Here is a 19,854-nt window from a genome sequence, read left to right as displayed (position 1 = left end):
AGAAACTTGTTTCTACTTTTAGTGTAGTGCTTAACTCCTGGAACTAAATTTCCTAAAACCCTCAAATAATTCCTCACGGTGATACCATGCAAATTACTGATCTCATTCACCTTAGCGTTTAAGCAGCTATTTTTGTCAAGACACAAACAGGTGAAGGCTGCCCTGAAAGGGATTTTTTTTCTTAAAAGAGTTTAAGGAAGAACAAAAAAGTCACAATTTGTTTAGATCCCAAAAAGAAAAGTTTGGAGTAAAGATTTTCTGTGACTTATTACAGCAGCTAAATAAATGGGAGAAGGGGAGAGGTGCTTGGCTTGAAGAAAATGCGTGGCTTCTGGGATTTTGTTTTCCCCAGATGAGCAAAAAATGCTTATTCTAGGTAAGAATTTTGGATTTAAGCAAGGAAGCTTATGCTGACTGTATGACCTTGGATTAGTCACCTCACTCGTTAAGGTTTTTGTTTACTAAAATGCTAAGTGGCGAAAAAGATCTACTTTTCAAGAATTATTTAAGGATTACCTGAGATCGCCCAAACACATAGTTACGCTAATTAAATGTTAGTTGTTGCTACTGCTGCTTCCCGAAATGGGCTGCTATTCAAAAATTCTGGAAACTTTGTTTTCTACAGATTAGTGCTCGCACTATAAAAGAACGAGGAGCAGCAACATCTTAATACCTGGGGCTCACTTATTTGACACACACACACACACAAAAACGTTTTAAACTTTAGAAAGGCAAAACACACTGAACTGGTGGCGGGACCTGCTTTGAAAGCATCGCCCACCCACTTCTCCCGTCGGTGTATTGTGGGAAGTGTAGTCCCGCGCTGCGGTCGCGAGCTTGCGAAAAAGTGAGTAAGAAACTACAACTCCCAAGACGTGAAGAAGCGGGACTATTTCCCAGTCGGGCGGTAGCTCTGTGGGAGGGAATTGGCAATCTTGCTGCCTACGTGGGAGAGAAGGGAGGGTTGGGGGAAGTGTGGAAAACCTGAACCTGAGGCGCTGCCACCCGAGCAAGATTTGGTGGGAGAAGTAGAAGGGAGAAGACGGGTTGGGGGTGAGGTGAGGAGGGCAAATAGGTCACTGCTTCTGAGCCGCACAAAGTTCTTCGCGATGTGGCTGAAGCCTGAGGAAGTGCTCCTGAAAAATGCGCTGAAGCTGTGGCTGATGGAAAGGTCCAATGACTACTTTGTGCTGCAGCGACGTCGAGGCTACAGGGAAGAAGGCGGAGGGGGGCTCACAGGTAAGCTGGAGCCAGTTCTACCTGCCTTCGGGCTGTGTTCACTGTTGCTTAAAAGCTGGTGCCAGGAAGAGTTACTCGTCGCCGCCGGATCCCAAACCCTGGGCGGGCGAAGAGACTGGGGCTCTGGTCCTGCCACCACCACCTTTCCGTCACCACTTGAGAATACTGCACTGGATGAGCAGTTGCTTTTTGGGTGGGACAGGGCAAGGAAAGAGAGATTCTTTCGGAGCCAAAGGAAGAATAGTGTACCTACCTTGTTGCTGTTCATGGGGGAGGAGGCTGGTGGTGAGTGTTGGAGCTAGATTGCTCGCATTTTTAGGCTGGTGATAGCAGTCTTTTCGCAGTTGTGGACATAACTTTTTTTTCACAAAACCTGTACTAATAATCACCACCCTGGGAAGTGTTAAAAAGAGGGTGGGTGCGGGAGTGGCGCGGAGAAAGGCGTCCCGATCACATCCTGACAGATTGGCTTCAAATGAGAGAGCCAGTTGGGGCAGGGGAGGTCGAGGGGTTAGGCTCAGAATTGCTGAACTCTCTCAATGAACCATCTTTTACTTGGTCTCCAAGTTTTCGGTCCTTGAGATCTCCTCTCAGGCTACTACAGCGGCGTATTGCATTTCTCTCTTCAGTGTTTGGCGCTGCCCCTTTTTTTTCAAAGCTGTGATTCTGAGCCAACCCAATTAGATAAACGGAAATTCAACTCTTCCTGCCTAACCTACCCTGCCCCCCATTCTTAGATCTAAAAATTAACAACTGTTCCTTGGCCAAGTGTCTAAAGTCTCCAAAGGATGCTATTTTGAGATCATTCGTTTTGGGCAGGGGCGTTCAAACTTTTGGGCGTTGAGGAAACAAGAGCTCTTTTTCGTGACAATTTCTGGTTTAGTTTTGTGGCCTTGAAGTGGTGGACCAAGCTTAATTTAGGCAGCGTGACGCAGGGGAAGAGAGAACAGTCTGAAACCCTGCATTTTAGTCCCATCCTCATCTCTAACTTGTTGCATGACGTTTGTGAAATTGTTTCATTTACTCAACTGTAAGCCACTACTGTGTGCCACAAGGGGATGTTCAGATTCAAAGACAGTTAAGATTCTTCCGTTCCCTGCCTTTAAAGTACTGGATAAGAGGAGGAGGGCGGAATAGGAGAGGAGGAAGAACAACTAATAAACCAGGCAAATTGACTGAAGGGTTGGGTGAAGATTCATGGAGGAGGTGACACTGATTTTTCTCCTTGGGAAAAGGGTGCCTACTTCTCAGAGTTCAGAGAATAAGATAAAACATACTAGGCGCTAACATACATTTATGTTAAGCCAGTGATAAACATGCATGTTTCTTTTTTTCAAGACTCCCCCAACATACAGAGAATTCTGAGGCTCGCTAGTGTATTTTTTAAATCTTGCAAGACCTACTTATCTTTTCCAGCTTCTAAAAAGGCCCTCTTGAAAATGTGGCAACAAAATTTGTCTCTATCAACTTGGCATTTTGTCATCCTCTGATTTTTAAAAATTACAAGTGTTATATTGCAGAAATATTTCCATTTAATAGATGCAGCTATTTTCTAGATTAAAATTTGAGAATCAGTATTTACAATTACTCATGTAGCTTATCTTTTGAATCTATAGAGAATAGGGTAGAATTAAAATAGATCTCACAGCCCTGTGTTAATGCAGCGGAAGTAGCCTTCTAATAATATATTTTGATTCCCCATAATTTTACTTAACCAGAATTTTTACTGGTACTTCTGCCCAAATTCGGCAAAGAAGTGTATTTCACTTCATACAACTGTGTTCCTGAAAACTAATAAGTAAATCAAATTCTTGACAATCAAGTTATTCTCATATAGTATTACATGTTGTTTTTCTTACAAGTTTCTTTTAAACAATTACTTCTTATTTTCTGTTTGATTTTTTTTTCATTTGACAAGCTTTCTCAAAGCAGTTCATTTGTTCTAGCTTTTTCTCTCTATCCCACCCACCTCCTATCTCTAGAATAAGGAAATTTGTGTGAGGAAATAAAACAAGATTTCTACCACACATGTATGTATGTTATGACTAATGATAGCCCCATTGACTTAACTGATCAGTTTGTATCTCAGCATGATTGTTTTATGATATTGATGAGATTTGAAATTACCATGTGCTACCATGACAATACCATGTAAATGAAACAAAATGGATCAGAAAAGAGCAAAGAGGTATTTTTAAAGTTTGTTTGGGTTCTTTCTGGTTCTGAGCAAAAGGATGTGCCGATTTTCAAGGCTGCTCGATTACTGTATTGTTACTTAAAATTGTGAAGCCATAAGTACTTATTTGGATTAGCTCTCACTGGAGCATGACTGGGTGCCAGCTTAAGCTTGCCTTTTGTCCATTCTGTTTGCTAAAACCCAGTGTTATGTGCTACCCCTTTATAAGATTAGTTTATGCATTTTATTTAATGAAGAAAGATAGTGACCATCTAGCTATGTTAATGATTGTACTTTAAGTTTTAATTTCTTTGCCATGTGATAATTGGCAAAAACTATAAGCAATTTTAATGGCTTTAAGTATGGACTTGGTGAAGTTACTTGACTCAATTTTTTTCCCAGTAATGGTTTGAAATTCCTAGTTTGGAAATTAGAATTCTTAGGTCCCATTTCTAAATTTTTGAAGCACTTCTAGTGGTTAATCTGGTAGATTACTGACCATTTGCCTAACTTTATCTTACTTAATTGTCCTGGATCATAGCAGAGTGGACTTTTTTGTGGAAATTTCCCTTATCCCTTGCTTCTCCTGGTTGATAAGGGTAATGACTTTTCTGTGGCACCTAAATTTAGCACCTGGTTTTATATAATTAAAAATAATTTATGCATATTTGGCTTATTAGGTACAAATCAACAATTGCTCTGTTTGGCAGACGAGACCCACTACATGGGCTACATTCTATTAAATATTGTACTGTATGGGACTAAGGAAGATATCCCAATCAGGAAGCCTTAACTTAGGTAGTTTTGAGAGAGTTTTGCTCTTGAATTTTTCCGTATCTGAACATGTAAGCAGGTCCTTGGATATTGAATTAATAACCACCTCAGAAGGCCTTATCGTGTTTTTTTTTTTGTGGTGCAGAACAAAACTAGGAGATAAAACTTATTAAAATGAAAGATTTTAGATTTCTGTTTCTTTAGCTCTTCTTTCATCTTGGTACTTTGAAATTAAATGATCTGTACAAACTAGAACAGGATGACATTTGAAATAAGCCTTTCATTTCAAAATGTTTGATATAAGCTTTTCATTTTATGATGTTTATATAGACTTCACAAATCACAGTGTAAATGATTTGTCAAAAATATATACATAATGAAAAATAAGGTAGCCTTTCAAAAAAAAACCTCTTATGACCATTCTTTAAAAATACAAAGCTGTTCTCCCCCTTGTTCCCATCCCCAACACAATGAGTTCAACTCTGAAAAATGTTCAAATTAGGTATTAATTAGCAAAATATTAGCATTCTGTGCTCATAAAGGAATCATCTGATAAAATGTTTGTTGCCCAAATGGTGGGCACATTTCATATTAGGTAAGGAAAGACCTCTCCTCCACCCCTGCCATATACACTGTAAAGTAATAGATTGTCATTTTGATTTCTTAAAATGAAAATTCTATAGGCTAACCCCAAGGGAGGGCAGATCACATTGTGTGCTCCCCTCCCTTCCCGGAGCATCTTGATCCCTGTGAAATCAAGTAAAGAAATGGCCTTTAAATATCTCTTTGAATGAGAAAGGGCAGCCTTGTAGGAAGTTTTGAAAAATGAAGGATGGTCCATGTCATCACTTTTTAGTCTTTTTTTTTCTGTTAGAATGAAATCTACTTGATTAGTTTTCTATTTAGCATTATAAATCTCTACCACTCCAAAAACACCCTTTGCACAGAATCTGCATCATTATGAGTTTAATTTAACTCTGGAAGATCCAGGATTCATGGCCTCTAGGTGAACTAGGGCAGAGACTCCAGTCTCTGTATAATGAAGAAAAGACCCCAGGGGCAAACAGGGGAGGAGAAATGGTAAGAGACTGTACCAGCAGGTAACCTAAAAAGGCATGACATGACGCTTAAAGTCAATAATCTTTCAACTACTATCAAGAAAAAAATGACAGCATTGCTCATCCTTTTTCAAAAGCTTGTATAAGGCTTCCCTTTCTCATTTAAAGAGATCTTTAAAGGCAGTGTTTTGATTTCACAGTGATTAAGATGTTCCAAGCAGGAAGGGGAACACTGTGATTTGCCATCCTTGGATGCTCCAGTACGGGATTTTCTTTTTTAATAAACCAACATCCACAAGTATATAAATGTACCACCAAATCTACTGACTCCACTTACCCCATTAACCCTGCTTCTTTTATTTTCCTTGATATTTTTGTGGTCTTTTTTCAGCTGTAATTGTTTTTATAAAGGCTTAGTTTCCTCATCTGTAAAATGGGAATAACACTTGTTTTCCTTATTTCAGAGCACTATAATCTGGATCAAATGCATTTTGAAACTTGTAAGCAACTTTCAGAAATGACATTCATTTATATGTTAGTGAAGGAGTAAGATGTTAAGTGCCATTTTGGGGGCCTGAAGACCAAATGAAGCTCTGAAGGGGAGGGGTGTGATTTTTCCCTATAATTTCTTTTCCCACATTTTATGTAGAAATTGATTTGAAGCGGTAACACTGAATATGTCCAAGATAATGATAACGCTGCAAAAGCAAAGCACTGATAGTTAATCGTTAAAGAATATTGGTGGGATACTGATTGTGCATTTAATAGTTTATAGTCAGAATAATGCACAAGAATTAGGATAATTTATCATGACAGCATTTCCTTTTTATCTATGATTGCCCCAAATGTTGAAAAGTCCTCAAATAGTTCTAAAGTTATTATGCATCATTTGTTTTGTTGAATAGAATTGATGAATACATATAACTTTGTTTACCCTAGTAGTATTTTTCAAAACATGATATTTGAAGAATAAATATTCAGCTGACTAAAGCTCATACTGCTTATAGATAGTTGTAGAGGGACTATGTTTGCCACATTGCTACATAGTGATGACATAGACTTTATATTGCTTTTGTTAGAAAGTTTGCCTAGTTTTCTACCTTTTGCCACTGCTATACAAGTACAGAAGGTAATACAAAATCCTAAATGTGATGGTATGTGATAATGAATGTGATACATTCATTAAACCAGTATTTACTAAGTACCTTCTTAAAAACCAAGCACTGTTTTAGGTGCTGGAGATTAAGAAATGAAGAAAACCAAATCCTCTCTTCCTCCATGGGATAGGTGCCATTCTAGTTGAGAGAGGCAAGTAAACAAATAACTATATGGTATGACTGGTGATGATAAGCAGCATAAACAAGAATAGAAATGTGTGGTGCTAGAGATAGTAGAATTTGGTTGTTTAGATAAATTTTGCTGTGACAAGATATAGAGAAATGCTGAATAGAACAGAAATGGTTCCTGCCCTTGAGAATTTATAATCTGGGGGGACAGTTGATTAACCAGCAAGCAAATATACTGTCATTGGGGTAGTCAGTAGCAATAATATCAGTCTAGTGGGTTGTTTTGTTTTTGATTTTTGGATTTCTTTTTTTTTGCTTCTCTATGAAGAAAACAGCATTAAAAACCTCTAAAGCAATTTTTCAAGGCCAGCTCTGGTATAATGTATGCTTATCACAAGCCCTGTTAAAGTGATACAAAGATTTCCTAAAAGCAATGATTAATAACAATAGTTGATGTACTGGCAGCAGAATTCCACTGTGGCATCTGCAAAGCATCTTGCCAAAAGCCAATTTGGATTGTTTTTTAATTAAATCATCCATCTATGAGCACTAACAATATCTGGGAGATGGTTTGGTAGGTAGAAGTGGGAAGGACATTCTAAGTAGGAAGAAAAATACTGTGATAGTGCAAAAGATGACTATGGTTGGGGATACAGCAAATATTCCAGATTCATTTATTTGAAGTTGAGAAATGTGAGAGTCAAGCTATGCCTTAGCAACTAGAAAAAGGTTGTTAAGAGAAATATCCTCATATATACCAGAGTAAAACCTGAGATAGAGAATTAAAAGAACCAAAAATTCAACCTTTGCTGTTTTTTGTCTCCCCTGCTCTTTCAATTCAAGTCTAGAGCATTTCCCCTCCTTACTCCAGAGTAAAGAAATGACTTTTTAAACCAGGGATTAACACATTTTCTCCCATCCAAGTACTAACCAGGCCCGACCCTGCTTAGCTTCCGAGATCAGACGAGATCGGGCACGTTCAGGGTGGTATGGCCGTAGACACATTTTCTGATTTTTATTATTATCTTAGTTGTCCTCTTATTTTAAACTAGCCAAAATGATGATCTGATTTAATTCATCTAAATAATGTTATAAAGTAATATGCTGTATATGAGTTTATTCATTTTCTGTCATACTTCTTGCTTTTTGCTTTGCACCTAGGAATTTGGGTGTTATATTTCATTTAAATTTCCGAGTGTTACTCCTTATGTACTTTGGTATATAAATCTTGAAGAATAAGGAATGGCTGCAAACAAAGATAATAGCAATTCTCCTATTTTCCTATATTTTAATCTTTAGAAATGTAGCTAAAGTTGATTAACAAATCATCTATTCTTTTTTACCGATATGACATTGTAATCTGTGTGTGTAGCATCAGTTACTTCTATAAAAAAAATTCTAAATCCTTTAATGAACAAAGATTTCGCAGAAAGAGGTTTTGTGTATGTGTGTGTGTGTGTGCACATAAAATGTCCAGTTTTCAAGTTAATGTCTTTAAAAGTATGCAGATGTGAAATGCCACAGCGAAACCCCTTTGAACAATTAGTATACCCTTTAGAAATGAAGGACAGGAATGTAAAACAGGTCCTGTTAGGGAGTGGGTTGTAAGGAGGGGAGGTGAACAGAGAAGGTGAATATGGTGGATATACTTGTATGAAAATAGAACAATGAAACCTGCTGAAATCGTTTTAAGAAGAGGGGAGGGGAGTGAGGGAGAATGGTGGAGGGGGTGAATTTTAAGCATCCATGGAAATGCCACAATGAAACCCCTCTGTACAACTATATGCTAATAAAATGTTTTAAAAGGAGAATGCAGGAAGAGGGAAAACAAGACAAAAAATTATTTTTATTAACTGTTTTCCACAGCTCTTAGCACAAAGTTGGCAGCTTTCAAAATGCCAACTGTGGCTATTGGATTATTCTAAAATAAGCATTCACAGTCCTGTTTTAAGGCTTTAGATCTGGTGCAAAAGTAATAGAATTTGAAAATCCACGATCTCTATTGAGAACACTAGTTTGTCTTATTTGAATATATTTCTTACTAAGTGCTTGGCAGTTTACTAATTGGCTTGTTTGTTAACATTTAATGAAGCTGAGATTATAAAAAATTCAGTGAAAGTGTACTGGTTTGACTTTGTAAACATAGCAGTTTAAGACCAAATAAAGAATCAACTGTAAGCCTCCAACAATCATTGTGGACAAAATTTATAATTGAACATTTTACTTAGAATGGAAATAAATTTATTTGTAATGAGGTTCATTTACATGAATCTTCTACAGCTAGAGCAGTGTTGTCTTACACTGTGCCCTCAATCTGATTAGTTTACAAACAGAAAGAGCCACTTGTCAAACTAAAGTTCATTTTAGTTTGTGTACTAAATTAGCACATTGATAATGAGCAACATCTTCAAGCTGTGGCTATTTCGATGGCCTCTCCTTCAACACTCAGCCCTTAGTTCTTCCTGTTGATCATGTCACTGATCTAATACAAAAAACTTTTAATCAAATTTCAAGTTTTTAAAAATTGAAAGAGACGGTGCTATAGGTTGGTGTTCTTAACACTGGCTGCATGTTAGATTCAGATTCAACTGAGGACCTTTTAAAACAAACTAAAGGACATTGGAGTATTTATGGATAAGGTGACGGGATATCTGGGATTTACTTTAAAATATTCCCAGAGAGATAAATGAAAGTTTTGATAATTATTGAGTACATAGAAGGACTATATTACTATAATTTTATATGTTTGAAAATTTTGTAAAACAAAGTTAACAAAAACATAGGATTCCCAGGTCCTACCCAGTATCAATTAAATCAGAACTTAAGTTTTATAAAGTCCTACAGGGCTGAAGATAACTCAGTGGTAGGGTACTTACCTAGTATTTGTGAGGCCCTGGGTTTGATTCCCCAGCACCAAAAAGAAAAAAAATTCTCCAAATGATTCAAATGTGTAGTTTGGGTTTACAATTACTGTGGTAGAAGATAAAAAAATCAAGATTCAGAAAGATCTGTACAAATTGAACTGCTCAGCTAAAATTGGTGAGATAAAATTTAAATGAGTAAGTATAAACTTCTTTTTTATTTTTTTATTTTTGGATTATCTACATAATAATACAAGGGGATTTCATTGTGATAATTCCATACATGTGTACAATATACATTAACAAGTTCACCCCCTTCATTATATTCCCATTCTTCTTTCCTTTTCTACCCCCCCTTTTCAAGCAGAATTTGATGGGTTTCATTATGCTATCTTCTTATATGTCTGTGTACAGGAAGGAAATACCTATGTTAGGGTTTATATTCATGAAAAAGATCAAGGTATCTTTGGTCACAAGCCCAGTGTGACTATATGATGTAGTGGCCAAGAAAAGCTAGTAATCTTAGACTGCATTAAAAGAACCATGGAGCTCACAACATCAATAACCGGAATTCATTCAGCCTATGTCTGGTATTTGGGTTTGAATGACACATTTTAAAAGAACCTTTGACAAATAAAAGTTTGTTAAGAAAACAATAGAAGAGCCACCACGGGTGGCTCACACCTGTAATCCTAGCTACTCAGGAGGCAGAGATCTGGAGGATCATGTTTCGAAGCCAGCCTAGGCAAATAGTTTGGAGACCGTATCTTGAAAAAAAAAAAAAAAACCACCAACACAAAAACGGGTTGGTGGAGTAGCTCAAGTAGTAGAGCACCTGCCTAGCAAACATGAGGCCTTGAGTTCAAGCCCCAGTAGCACAAAAAAGAAAGAAAAAGAAAACAGTTGAAGAAACAGAGACTCGGACAATCTCATATAAGAAACAGTTAAATGTAGTAGGTATATTTAATCTAGAAGAAAAGAGTATAAGAGAAAACAAGATAGCCACTTTGGTAACCATTTGACTCATAATGTCAATTAGAATGTATTTTTGTGCTATCCTGAGGTTGCAAGGAAATAGCATTTGTTTATCCTAAGAACATGTTTTCCTTATTTTTTAAGTCTTTGGTAAGTGGAAAATAGCTTTATTTTTCTATCTTAAATATTAAAAAGTATCCATTGTAAAAATTTCAAAATAATATGTATAAAGAAGAAAATAATGATCCACCATGATCCTACTGCCCAGAGATAACTAGGCCTGGCTACCTAATTTGTGGAACCTGCTGCAAAATGGAAATGAAAGACTCCTTCAAAAGTAAGAATTTCAAGACTGACAACAGAACATTAAACCAAGCACAGGTCTCTATGCTTAAATCACAAACCCTAAAAGCTAGCTCTGACTATAACATTTGGATATATAAATCCTTCCATATTTTAGAAAGGACTTTCTAAATTCTCACCAATGCAATGGGCCACCTTGGGAGAAGTAAAGTGAAAGCTAGGCTTTTCGTCAGGAATGCTATAGAGGAGATAAATATGCTGGAGATTGGATTACATGACCTGTTGGGGTATTTTTCATCTCTGAAGTCGATGGTTCTCTGTCCAGCCAAAAAGAATTGGTTCATAAACAATAATCATTATCCACAAAAGTGCCTATTTTTAAAACCATAGAATCTTGCATTTTTGTTATCCTGCTATGACAGATAATAAAAAAATTTTACGTCAATTACGGTGGTGAATTTCCTTAGAAAGGTAAGTGTTACTGGTATGGCAGGATGCTATCTAACCCCTCCCCAATATACTTAACCTGGATCTAGAACATTGACTGATACCTCAGTTATACTCATTCAAAGGGTAATTTGAATGTCTTGATATTTTAAATTTTCTTGTTCTGTCATGCTGCTGACAGTATCTACTCTCTTCTTGATTTAGTATAAGCTATAGGATTTCTTATGTGTGGGCTAATTAATGACCTTGAAAGTTCAGATGATAAACCTCTGTGTATAAGGAAAAGCAATCCAAAGTTGTCTGCTTATTTTCTTGTACTTTTAGAACCGAGACATTGGCACATATTAATTCCTGAATGAGTTGCAGGGACCTGATGATGATTGCAGCTTAATGAGCTGGAAGAGTTCCCCAAGTGACTGGAAATGTATTCTAGTGCTAGCTTCCAAATTATTTGTTGCATAGTTTTATATTAACTGCCTAATTTCATACACTTAGAAAAGCTGAACAATTTCTTTTTTACATAGTGTAAAATAGTTAAAATTTTGTGAATGTTTCTGCTGTAAAAAAAAGTGACCTTTCTTGTCAGTGTTTTTGATCCCTGTGTCCCCAGCCTCAAAACCTATCAGAGAACTAATTGTTATGTCACTCAAGAATGGTTCTGTAGCCTCGCCTTTCCTGTCCTGTCTCCTCACACATCCACACTATCACTGCTATCTTTGGGCTGTGCCAATCTTGACCGCTTTGTTCTTTCTCCCATTCATTTACACAACTTCTTACAGTGTATGTAAACAAATAAATAATTTGAGATGGTTTTGTTAAAAACCTAGTAAAATAAATAAATGGCTTTCCTTGCAAATTTGAAATTTCCTTTTTTTTGAAACCTCCTTTAACTTTAAGTTCTTGGAAAATAAGTGTTGTCAAGGGTTGGTGGAATGACTCAAGTGTTAGAGTGTCTGCATAATAAGCATGATCATGGCCCTGAGTTCAACCTCCAAGACCACCAAAAAAATGTCAAATAAATCTAATGGCTAAAACTGCTGTCAATAAATACTTTCATTTGAAGGTATAATCCCCTCTTTTGACAACTGTGTCAAGTTATATACACATACACACACATTTATACAACTTGATTGTATTTGTCAACCTACAGGTAATTCCTCTTTTTATTGCCTTTTGCTACTACTCTTTTTACTTTTCAATGTTTTTATTCTCCTGCTTTCAAAATGAGATTATTCACCTTCCCTCATTTTTTGAGTAATTTTAGTTACACTGCTCTTAGGACACTATCAGTATATGTTTACTTCCTACTTTTCCTTATCATTGGCCAAATCTCTGATTTCTCATAGTCACTAAATGCTGAAAGTACTAAAATTATTTTTTCTTTTATCCCCCAATCCTCCAATAATTCCCTCATTATTAGTAGAAGTGTAATTTCCTTTGCCCCTCCTTTTCATTTCCATTCTTTCTTCCTCAGTGCCTCCTTTTCTATAATATTTGTCTAGGTTTTCTGCTTTTTATTTTTTTTTTCCCATTATGAACCCGGGGCCTCAAACATTCTAGGTAAGTGCTTTTACCACTTGAGTCATTCCCTAAGCCCCCTTTTTTGTTATTTTGTTTTTGACATTGGGTCTTGCTATCTTTGCCAGGCTGGCCTCAAAATTGTAGTCCTCCTGGTTGCTGGGATTATAGACATGTACCACCACACTGGCTTTGATTTATATTTCTTAAATGAAACCTTCAATCCATACCCTATCTGCATGTGTGTGTGGTGCTGGGTATTGAACTCAGGGCCTTCTGAATGCTAGGTGAGCACTCTACCACTGAGTTACATCCTTAGCCCATATTCTAACTTTATATCATAGTAAACAATTTCTTTCCTCTATAATTTCCATGTTACCATTGCCAAAGTCTTCTTTCTTGATATTTTGTCCCTGCTATCAAAACTTTTTCTCAAATTGCTAATTGGCATTATGCTGCCTTTGTGACCCCTATTTTTACATTTAATCTATTCCTGCATCCACTCTCCCACCTTTTTTCAGCTGAGTCAAATTTCCCTTTGTCTTCTGCTCTTCTAATTTATTTCTCTCTGTGTTTGTAATTTCCTCCCTCACATCTGCCAACCTACTTATATTCTCATTCAAAGTTTACTTAAATCATAACTCTTTTGAAGTGAGTAAAGATGGGAAAAGAGCCAAACAGCTCCTTTGTAATTGATTTTAATTTTTCTCAAAAACCTGTATTTTAAATTAAAGAGAAATGCTTGTAGAGCAAAACCAACACTCAACTATTCAAAGCTTCTGAAAAAGGAAAGTAGATTTTAGTCCAGCCATTCCATTGATATTGTCAGGTCAACAGACTATGCCCATTTTATACCCAGCATATGTTGAAAGTTAAGAATACAAACCCAGAGATACAAAACATGGTTATTGTCCTTAGAGACCTAATAATGTAGATGAGACACAAATATTACACATGAAACACTTAGAAAGTGGTTTTAATACGAGTCTAATAAGCAAATACTAGGTTGTATGGTGTAGAACTTAAGTGTTATAAGTATTCAGAGAAAAGGGAAAGCATTATTGCTTGAGGTTGCCATGAAAGATTTCATATGGGAAGTGGGTCTTGAAAGACAATATAAAATTTGGATTAGCTGGACTGGGCTAGAAGACTGTTTGTATTTCTCAGTAAAAAGATAATTGCTTAGCAAGAACCCAAAGGAGAAATTAGCTGGTTGTTTAAGAAAACAGCAAACTTTGTTCTAGGAAGTAGTAAAAAAATATAATCAGATAATTAAAGTGAAGCTAACTGAGCAAGAGCTTCAAATTCCAAATTGTGGAATTAAGAGTTGTTGAGAAGAAAACCCCTTTAGTAAAGCATTCTTATTAATGAAGGTTTTATCTTATTTAAATATTTATTTTCTTATATAATGATGGAATTAACTAATATCGAGTGTTTTACTGTTCAGCATTATTCTAAGAGATTTATATGTAATAACTCATTTAACCTTTGCAACAACCTTTTGTAATTGGTTCTGTTTTAAACTTGTTTTACAAATGAGGATGCAGAAATGGTAAGTACTTTAACTTGTTCAAATTGACACAAGTGACAGAGAGCCACGATTGAGACCCAAGTAGTCTCTGGTATCAGATTCTATATTTTTATCTATTATACACATAACCTTATTCTAGAGCTTTGTAAGTACTGAAGATACATTGTGAGATTTAGACAATTCAACCTGGGTTACTCTTTTACTGAAAGACTATTTTCCCAAATATTACTCATAATAGGCACATGGTAAACTTTATATCATATATATTTTTTTCTTTAAGAAAAATCACTGTAAGGATTGTTTTGGCTGGAATTCATATGGGAATTTTTTAAATAAATTCATTAGTTTGTCATACGAAGTGGTACTGATTTTATTTATCTCTTGTAAAATCCTTATTTCAGCAATCTTTCTATTACAACAGGGCTTCTGGTTGGGACTCTTGATTCAGTCTTAGACTCTACTGCTAAAGTAGCTCCATTTCGCATCCTACACCAGACACCAGATTCTCAAGTTTACTTGTCAATTGCATGTGGTGAGTATAATTTTTAGAACATATAGTCCAAATAAAGTAAAGCTACTAAGAAATTGAATATTCAGATATATTTCTACTTCCCAGTTGTTTTAAGACTTATAAGTAAGTTAAATGTGCAACTGTACTTTGAGAGTATAACAAGACCTCTGTTTATTTAAGAACAATTACATATTATTGGGAATTTAAAAAGCCATTGGTGTGAGAGACTTGGAGCATGTGGTCCAGTGGTGCTGATTCTGAGCAGATTTTGGTCAGTGCTACTGCTGCATGACTTCTGTCTTCAACTTACTCCTGCTTCACCCAACTGCTAGCATATTGGGAATATCCCCATGAAATACATTGTTTCATTTGTAATAACTAGAAGGAGAATCTAAAATTAACTGTGAGCCCAAAACTTAAAGGTTATTCCCTAAAGAAGTATTAATCCTGGAAAACTGAAATCTTTTATTCATGCACCTGCTTTCTCACAAAAGTTATTGTATCCCTTACAGGTAATGCTACATATTCATTGCTACAGGGTTTCTAACCTCCTTCATAAAATTTCTGTAAGTTTGCTTAGGTCATTTTATTTTATTTTTTTAAATTATTCATTTATTCACATGTGCATACATTGTTTGGGTCATTTCTCCACCCTGCCCTTCTCCCTCACCCTCTCTTCCCCTCCCCCCTCACTTCCAGGCAGAACCTGTTCTGCCCTTATCTCTAATTTTGTTGAAGAGAAGACATAAGCATAATAAGGAAGACAAAGCATTTTTGCTAGTTGAGTTAAGGATAGCTGTACAGAGAGATTCCTAGAATTGCTTCTACGTACAAATGTGTTACAACCCAAGTTGATTCATCTCTAACTGATATTTACACTGGTTCCTGATCCCCTGCTCATGTTAACCTCTGTCGCTTTAAGGTTTCTGTATTAGTTCCTCTGGAGTGAGGACATCAAATGTTTTCATGTTTTGGGTTTTCTACCTATTCCTATATATCCCATATGTGCTTTTCCCTTGTCATATGATCCAAATCCAACCACGTTGCTGCATTTGCCCTAGATCTAAAGTCCGCATATGAGGGCGAACATACGACTTTTGGTCTTCTGAGCCTGGCTAACCTTGCTCAGAATGATGTTCCATCCATTTACTTGCAAACGATAAGATTTCATTCTTCATTGCTGAGTAAAATTCCATTGTGTACAAGTACCACATTTCTTAACCCATTTGTCAGTAGTGAGGCATCTTGGCTGTTTCCATAACTTGGCTATTGTGAATAGCGCTGCAATAAACATGGATGTGCAGGTGCCTCTGGAGTAACCTGTGTCACATTCCTTTGGGTATATCCCCAGGAGTGGGATTGCTGGATCATATAGCAGATCTATATTTAGATTTTTAAGAAGCCTCCAAATTTTTTTCCAGAGTGGTTGCACTAGCTTGCATTCCCACCAGCAGTGTACAAGGGTTCCTTTTCCCCACATCCTTGCCAACGCCTGTTGGTGGTGTTCTTGATGATGGCTATTCTAACAGGTGAAGTGGAATCTTAGTGTGGTTTTGATTTGCATTTCCTTTATGGCTAGAGATGGTGAGCATTTTTTCATGTGTTTTTTGCCACTTGAATTTCTTCTTTTGAGAAAGTTCTGTTTAGTTCAGTTGCCCATTTCTTAATTGGTTCATTGATTTTAGGAGAGTTTAGTTTCTTAAGTTCCCTGTATATTCTGGTTATCAGTCCCTTGTCTGATGTGTAGCTGGCAAATATTTTCTCCCACTCTGTGGGTGGTCTCTTCAGTTTAGTGACCATTTCTTTTGTTGTGCAACAGCTTTTTAATTTTATGAAGTCCCATTTGACCATCCTTTCTCTTAGTTGCTGGGCTGCTGGGGTTCTATTTTAACAATGACAGTTTGTTGCTTTTTTCTGCAATGCCATTGTAATGTTGGTTCAAGTTAGAATTCCAGATTTCTGGCCAAAATGTCAAATGGCTGTCTTTTTCTCTTTCTCTTTTCTCCGAAGTAGATATGCTTTTAAAAAGAAGAAAAACACATGGATATCTAGATATTTCATTGTGTAGCCATACAACATATTTTCTTGGGTGTGTTGCCTTTTTTGTATTTCCCTCTAAATTTCCTTTAGTGTCGCTGGTGAGTATTTTCTCTTGGCTCTTTTAAATTGAATGCCACTTAAGCTATATGAAGATGACATTATTAGCATTCTGAAACCTCAACTCTAAATATGGTTGATCAAAATTATTTAGAAAAATAGTGCTTTTTACTTTAAAAATAATGATTATGTAACATTCTCCCAAATGAAGCGGATACAGAAATGTAGTAGGTACCTGCAAATGAGCTTCCTTATACCTAAAGGATCAAAATAAAAGTATTAAAATTTCCTAATGGCTTTCATTTGTGATAAATTAAAGAAAGCTATTGCTTTTGGTATGGTGAAGTTAGCAACATGAATAAAATTCTAACAGAATTATAATAAGTAGGCAATTTTGCAATGTTAATAAAATTTTAATTTGTCTTCACATATCATAAAACATTCTAAAAAGTCAGGCTGGTAAAATGGCTCAAGCAGTAGAGTGCCTGCTTAGCAAGCATGAGTCCCTGAGTTCAATCCCCAGCACCACAAAAAAATACACATTCTAAAAATTCAGCATATTTCTTTTCAGTGAGATTTATATAATCCACAATTCTGGGAAGACCTTGAAGATCTTAAAGGCATGTGAGGAGCCAGCATGGTGGTGCATGCCTAATCCCAGTACTCAGTTGGTGGAGGCAGTAGGATCATAAGTTCAAGACCAGTCCAGGCAAAGTTATTGAGACCCATCTCAAAAACAAAAATAAAAACTAAAGGGCTGAGAGTAGGGCTCAAGTAGTAGAGTGCTTGCCTAGCAAGTGAGAGGCCCTAAATTCAATCCATAGTACTGCCCCCACATAAAAGGTATATGGGGTAGGGGATATTTATAGATAATGAAATGTTCTTTAAGCCGAAGCAACATAGAACTACTAATATTTAACCCAACCCTCAATAAGATTTACCTAACACTGATTCAGTATGTCACATGGGCTTAACCTTGCTACAGTATTTCTGACCTCCTTCATAAATTCTCTGGCAGTTTGCTGGGTCTTTTAACAAATGGGATGATGGTAAACAAAGCTTTCATACATCAAATGGCCACAGTTGAAATCTGCTTTTACACAGCAGGCATATGAGTGTCACTTGCATGGTGTTTTCTGCCACACAAGTATTAGACACAATATTAGTTGTATTTTTTGAAGACCTAGTATTGAAATATGTATCTGTACTTTTTGGAATTCTACATATTCTCTTAAAGATAATGGTTACTCTCTGAGCACCAGTCATCTTGTTTTCAGAAGTTTATCTTTTTTTACAAGCTATACTACTTTTCCCTTGCATTCAATAATTTTTTTTCTTTCTATTTATAATAAGAACTACTGTTAGTGCCCACATATAGGGATGAATTAGGGAATACATGTCATACCTTTATTCCTTTATAACCATCATTTCTGAAAGTGAGTAAATATTTTATTTCTTTTTAAACTAAGCCTATAATACCAAGAACAGTTTTGTTGTGGAGTTTTTCTTGACATTTCTGCTGTTTTATGTTATTAATCAGGAGCCAACAGAGAAGAAATAACCAAGCATTGGGAATGGTTGGAGCAAAATATCATGAAGACCTTATCTGTGTTTGATTCAAATGAAGATATTACTAATTTTGTACAAGGAAAGATAAGGGTAAGTGACATGAACATATTTTATAAATGGAATACTAATGTCTCTGGCTCTCTTCTACAAGTATCAAAGGTTGCATGGCAGGTCATTCTTTTACTGGCACCTTTCAGAATTGGTAAGAACACACATATGAATGCTAGAATTAGTTCTTAAGAAAATTGTAAAGCCAGTGCTTTGTCTTTGGTGCCCCTGTGAGTGTCTCATGGTAATATTTTCATTTCATTATCTCTTCAGTTTGGAGTCTGAATAAACCCTTTGTTCATTCAAAAGAAAATATGTAAAACTTGTATTTGTGGTAACTCCTTATAAGGCATTAGAAAAAAACCTAGTATAAAGCCAAAGAAAATTTTCTTACCTCTATCCTAAGAGAAGTATGTATATGCACACATATATACATATAACATGTTTACCCGCATAGATATATACATTTGTATTCAATTAACTATTTAAAATTAAACCCATGTAATATGTTTTTGTTGGTATGTGATGATGAATTTTCAAAAAATATTTTGTCTCCTCTAGGGATTAATTGCTGAAGAGGGAAAACAGTCTTTTGCAAAAGAAGATGATCCTGAGAAATTTCGAGAAGCTCTTTTGAAATTTGAAAAATCTTTTGGTTTGCCAGAGCAGGAGAAATTAGTGACCTATTATTCATGCAGTTATTGGAAAGGACGGGTTCCTTGTCAGGGTTGGCTATATCTTAGTACCAACTTTCTGAGCTTCTATTCTTTTTTGTTGGGATCAGAAAGTAAGTGGTTTCTATTGCTTACCATGGCTTTGAATTTGCTGACTGACCTATCAATTCTGCAGTGGTGTTAGGTTGTACATAAGTAATGGGATTGATATTAAATGTAATTAAACTACATCTACATTGAAAATTCCATTTTATCTATAGAAAGAATCCTTTTAAGACTGGTTACTTAACACAGGAAACCATTAAAAATGTGTATAGAAAGCATTGCATATTATGGAAAGTAAATGACTATTAAATGGTGATCTAGCATATAACTACTTTCTTTTCTTGTTACAAATTTGCTGTATCCAGTTATGGTGGTACATTCCTATAATCCCAGCTACTCAGGAGATGGAGGCAGGAGCATCTCAATATCAAGGGCAGCCCAGGCAAAGTTAGCAAAACCCTATCTCAAAAACAAAATACAAAGAAAAGGGTGCATAGTGCAAGAGGTAGAATGCTTGCCTAGCATGCCCGAGGCCCTCAGTTCAGTCCCCATTGTTGAAGATAAACTATTTACTTCCTTCAATTCATATTTTAATTCTTGTTTTGAACATACAATATAAATCTACTAGCCTAATGACCCACATAGAAGAATCAAACAGTATATTCATAGCATACACACACACACACACACATATTATTTCTTACATCAGTAGTTATGTAATTACGTAGTTGATAAGCAAACA

The 19,854-nt window shown here is 36.0% G+C and overlaps 1 protein-coding gene across 3 annotated transcripts in view; it reads left to right on the top strand.

The window, feature by feature from the left end:
- Positions 1-968: 968 nt before the first annotated feature.
- The window catches only part of Tbc1d8b (TBC1 domain family member 8B), a 71,961-nt gene continuing 53,075 nt past the window's right edge, over positions 969-19,854 (top strand). For 2 of the 3 annotated variants that reach the window (XM_074064248.1, XM_020167186.2), the window contains exons 1-4: positions 969-1,239; positions 14,590-14,700; positions 18,317-18,435; positions 18,955-19,180. In XM_074064248.1, the coding sequence (XP_073920349.1) occupies positions 1,110-1,239; positions 14,590-14,700; positions 18,317-18,435; positions 18,955-19,180 (586 nt within the window). In that variant the 5' untranslated portion in view covers positions 969-1,109. Of the gene's footprint in view, positions 1,240-14,589; positions 14,701-15,191; positions 15,246-18,316; positions 18,436-18,954; positions 19,181-19,854 lie in introns of those variants that run through there. The other variant, XM_074064249.1, reaches the window with a different exon arrangement.

Source organism: Castor canadensis, chromosome X, assembly GCF_047511655.1.
Source record: "Castor canadensis chromosome X, mCasCan1.hap1v2, whole genome shotgun sequence".
Taxonomy (NCBI): Eukaryota; Metazoa; Chordata; class Mammalia; order Rodentia; family Castoridae; genus Castor; species Castor canadensis.
This window is presented reverse-complemented; position numbering and strand designations above follow the sequence as displayed.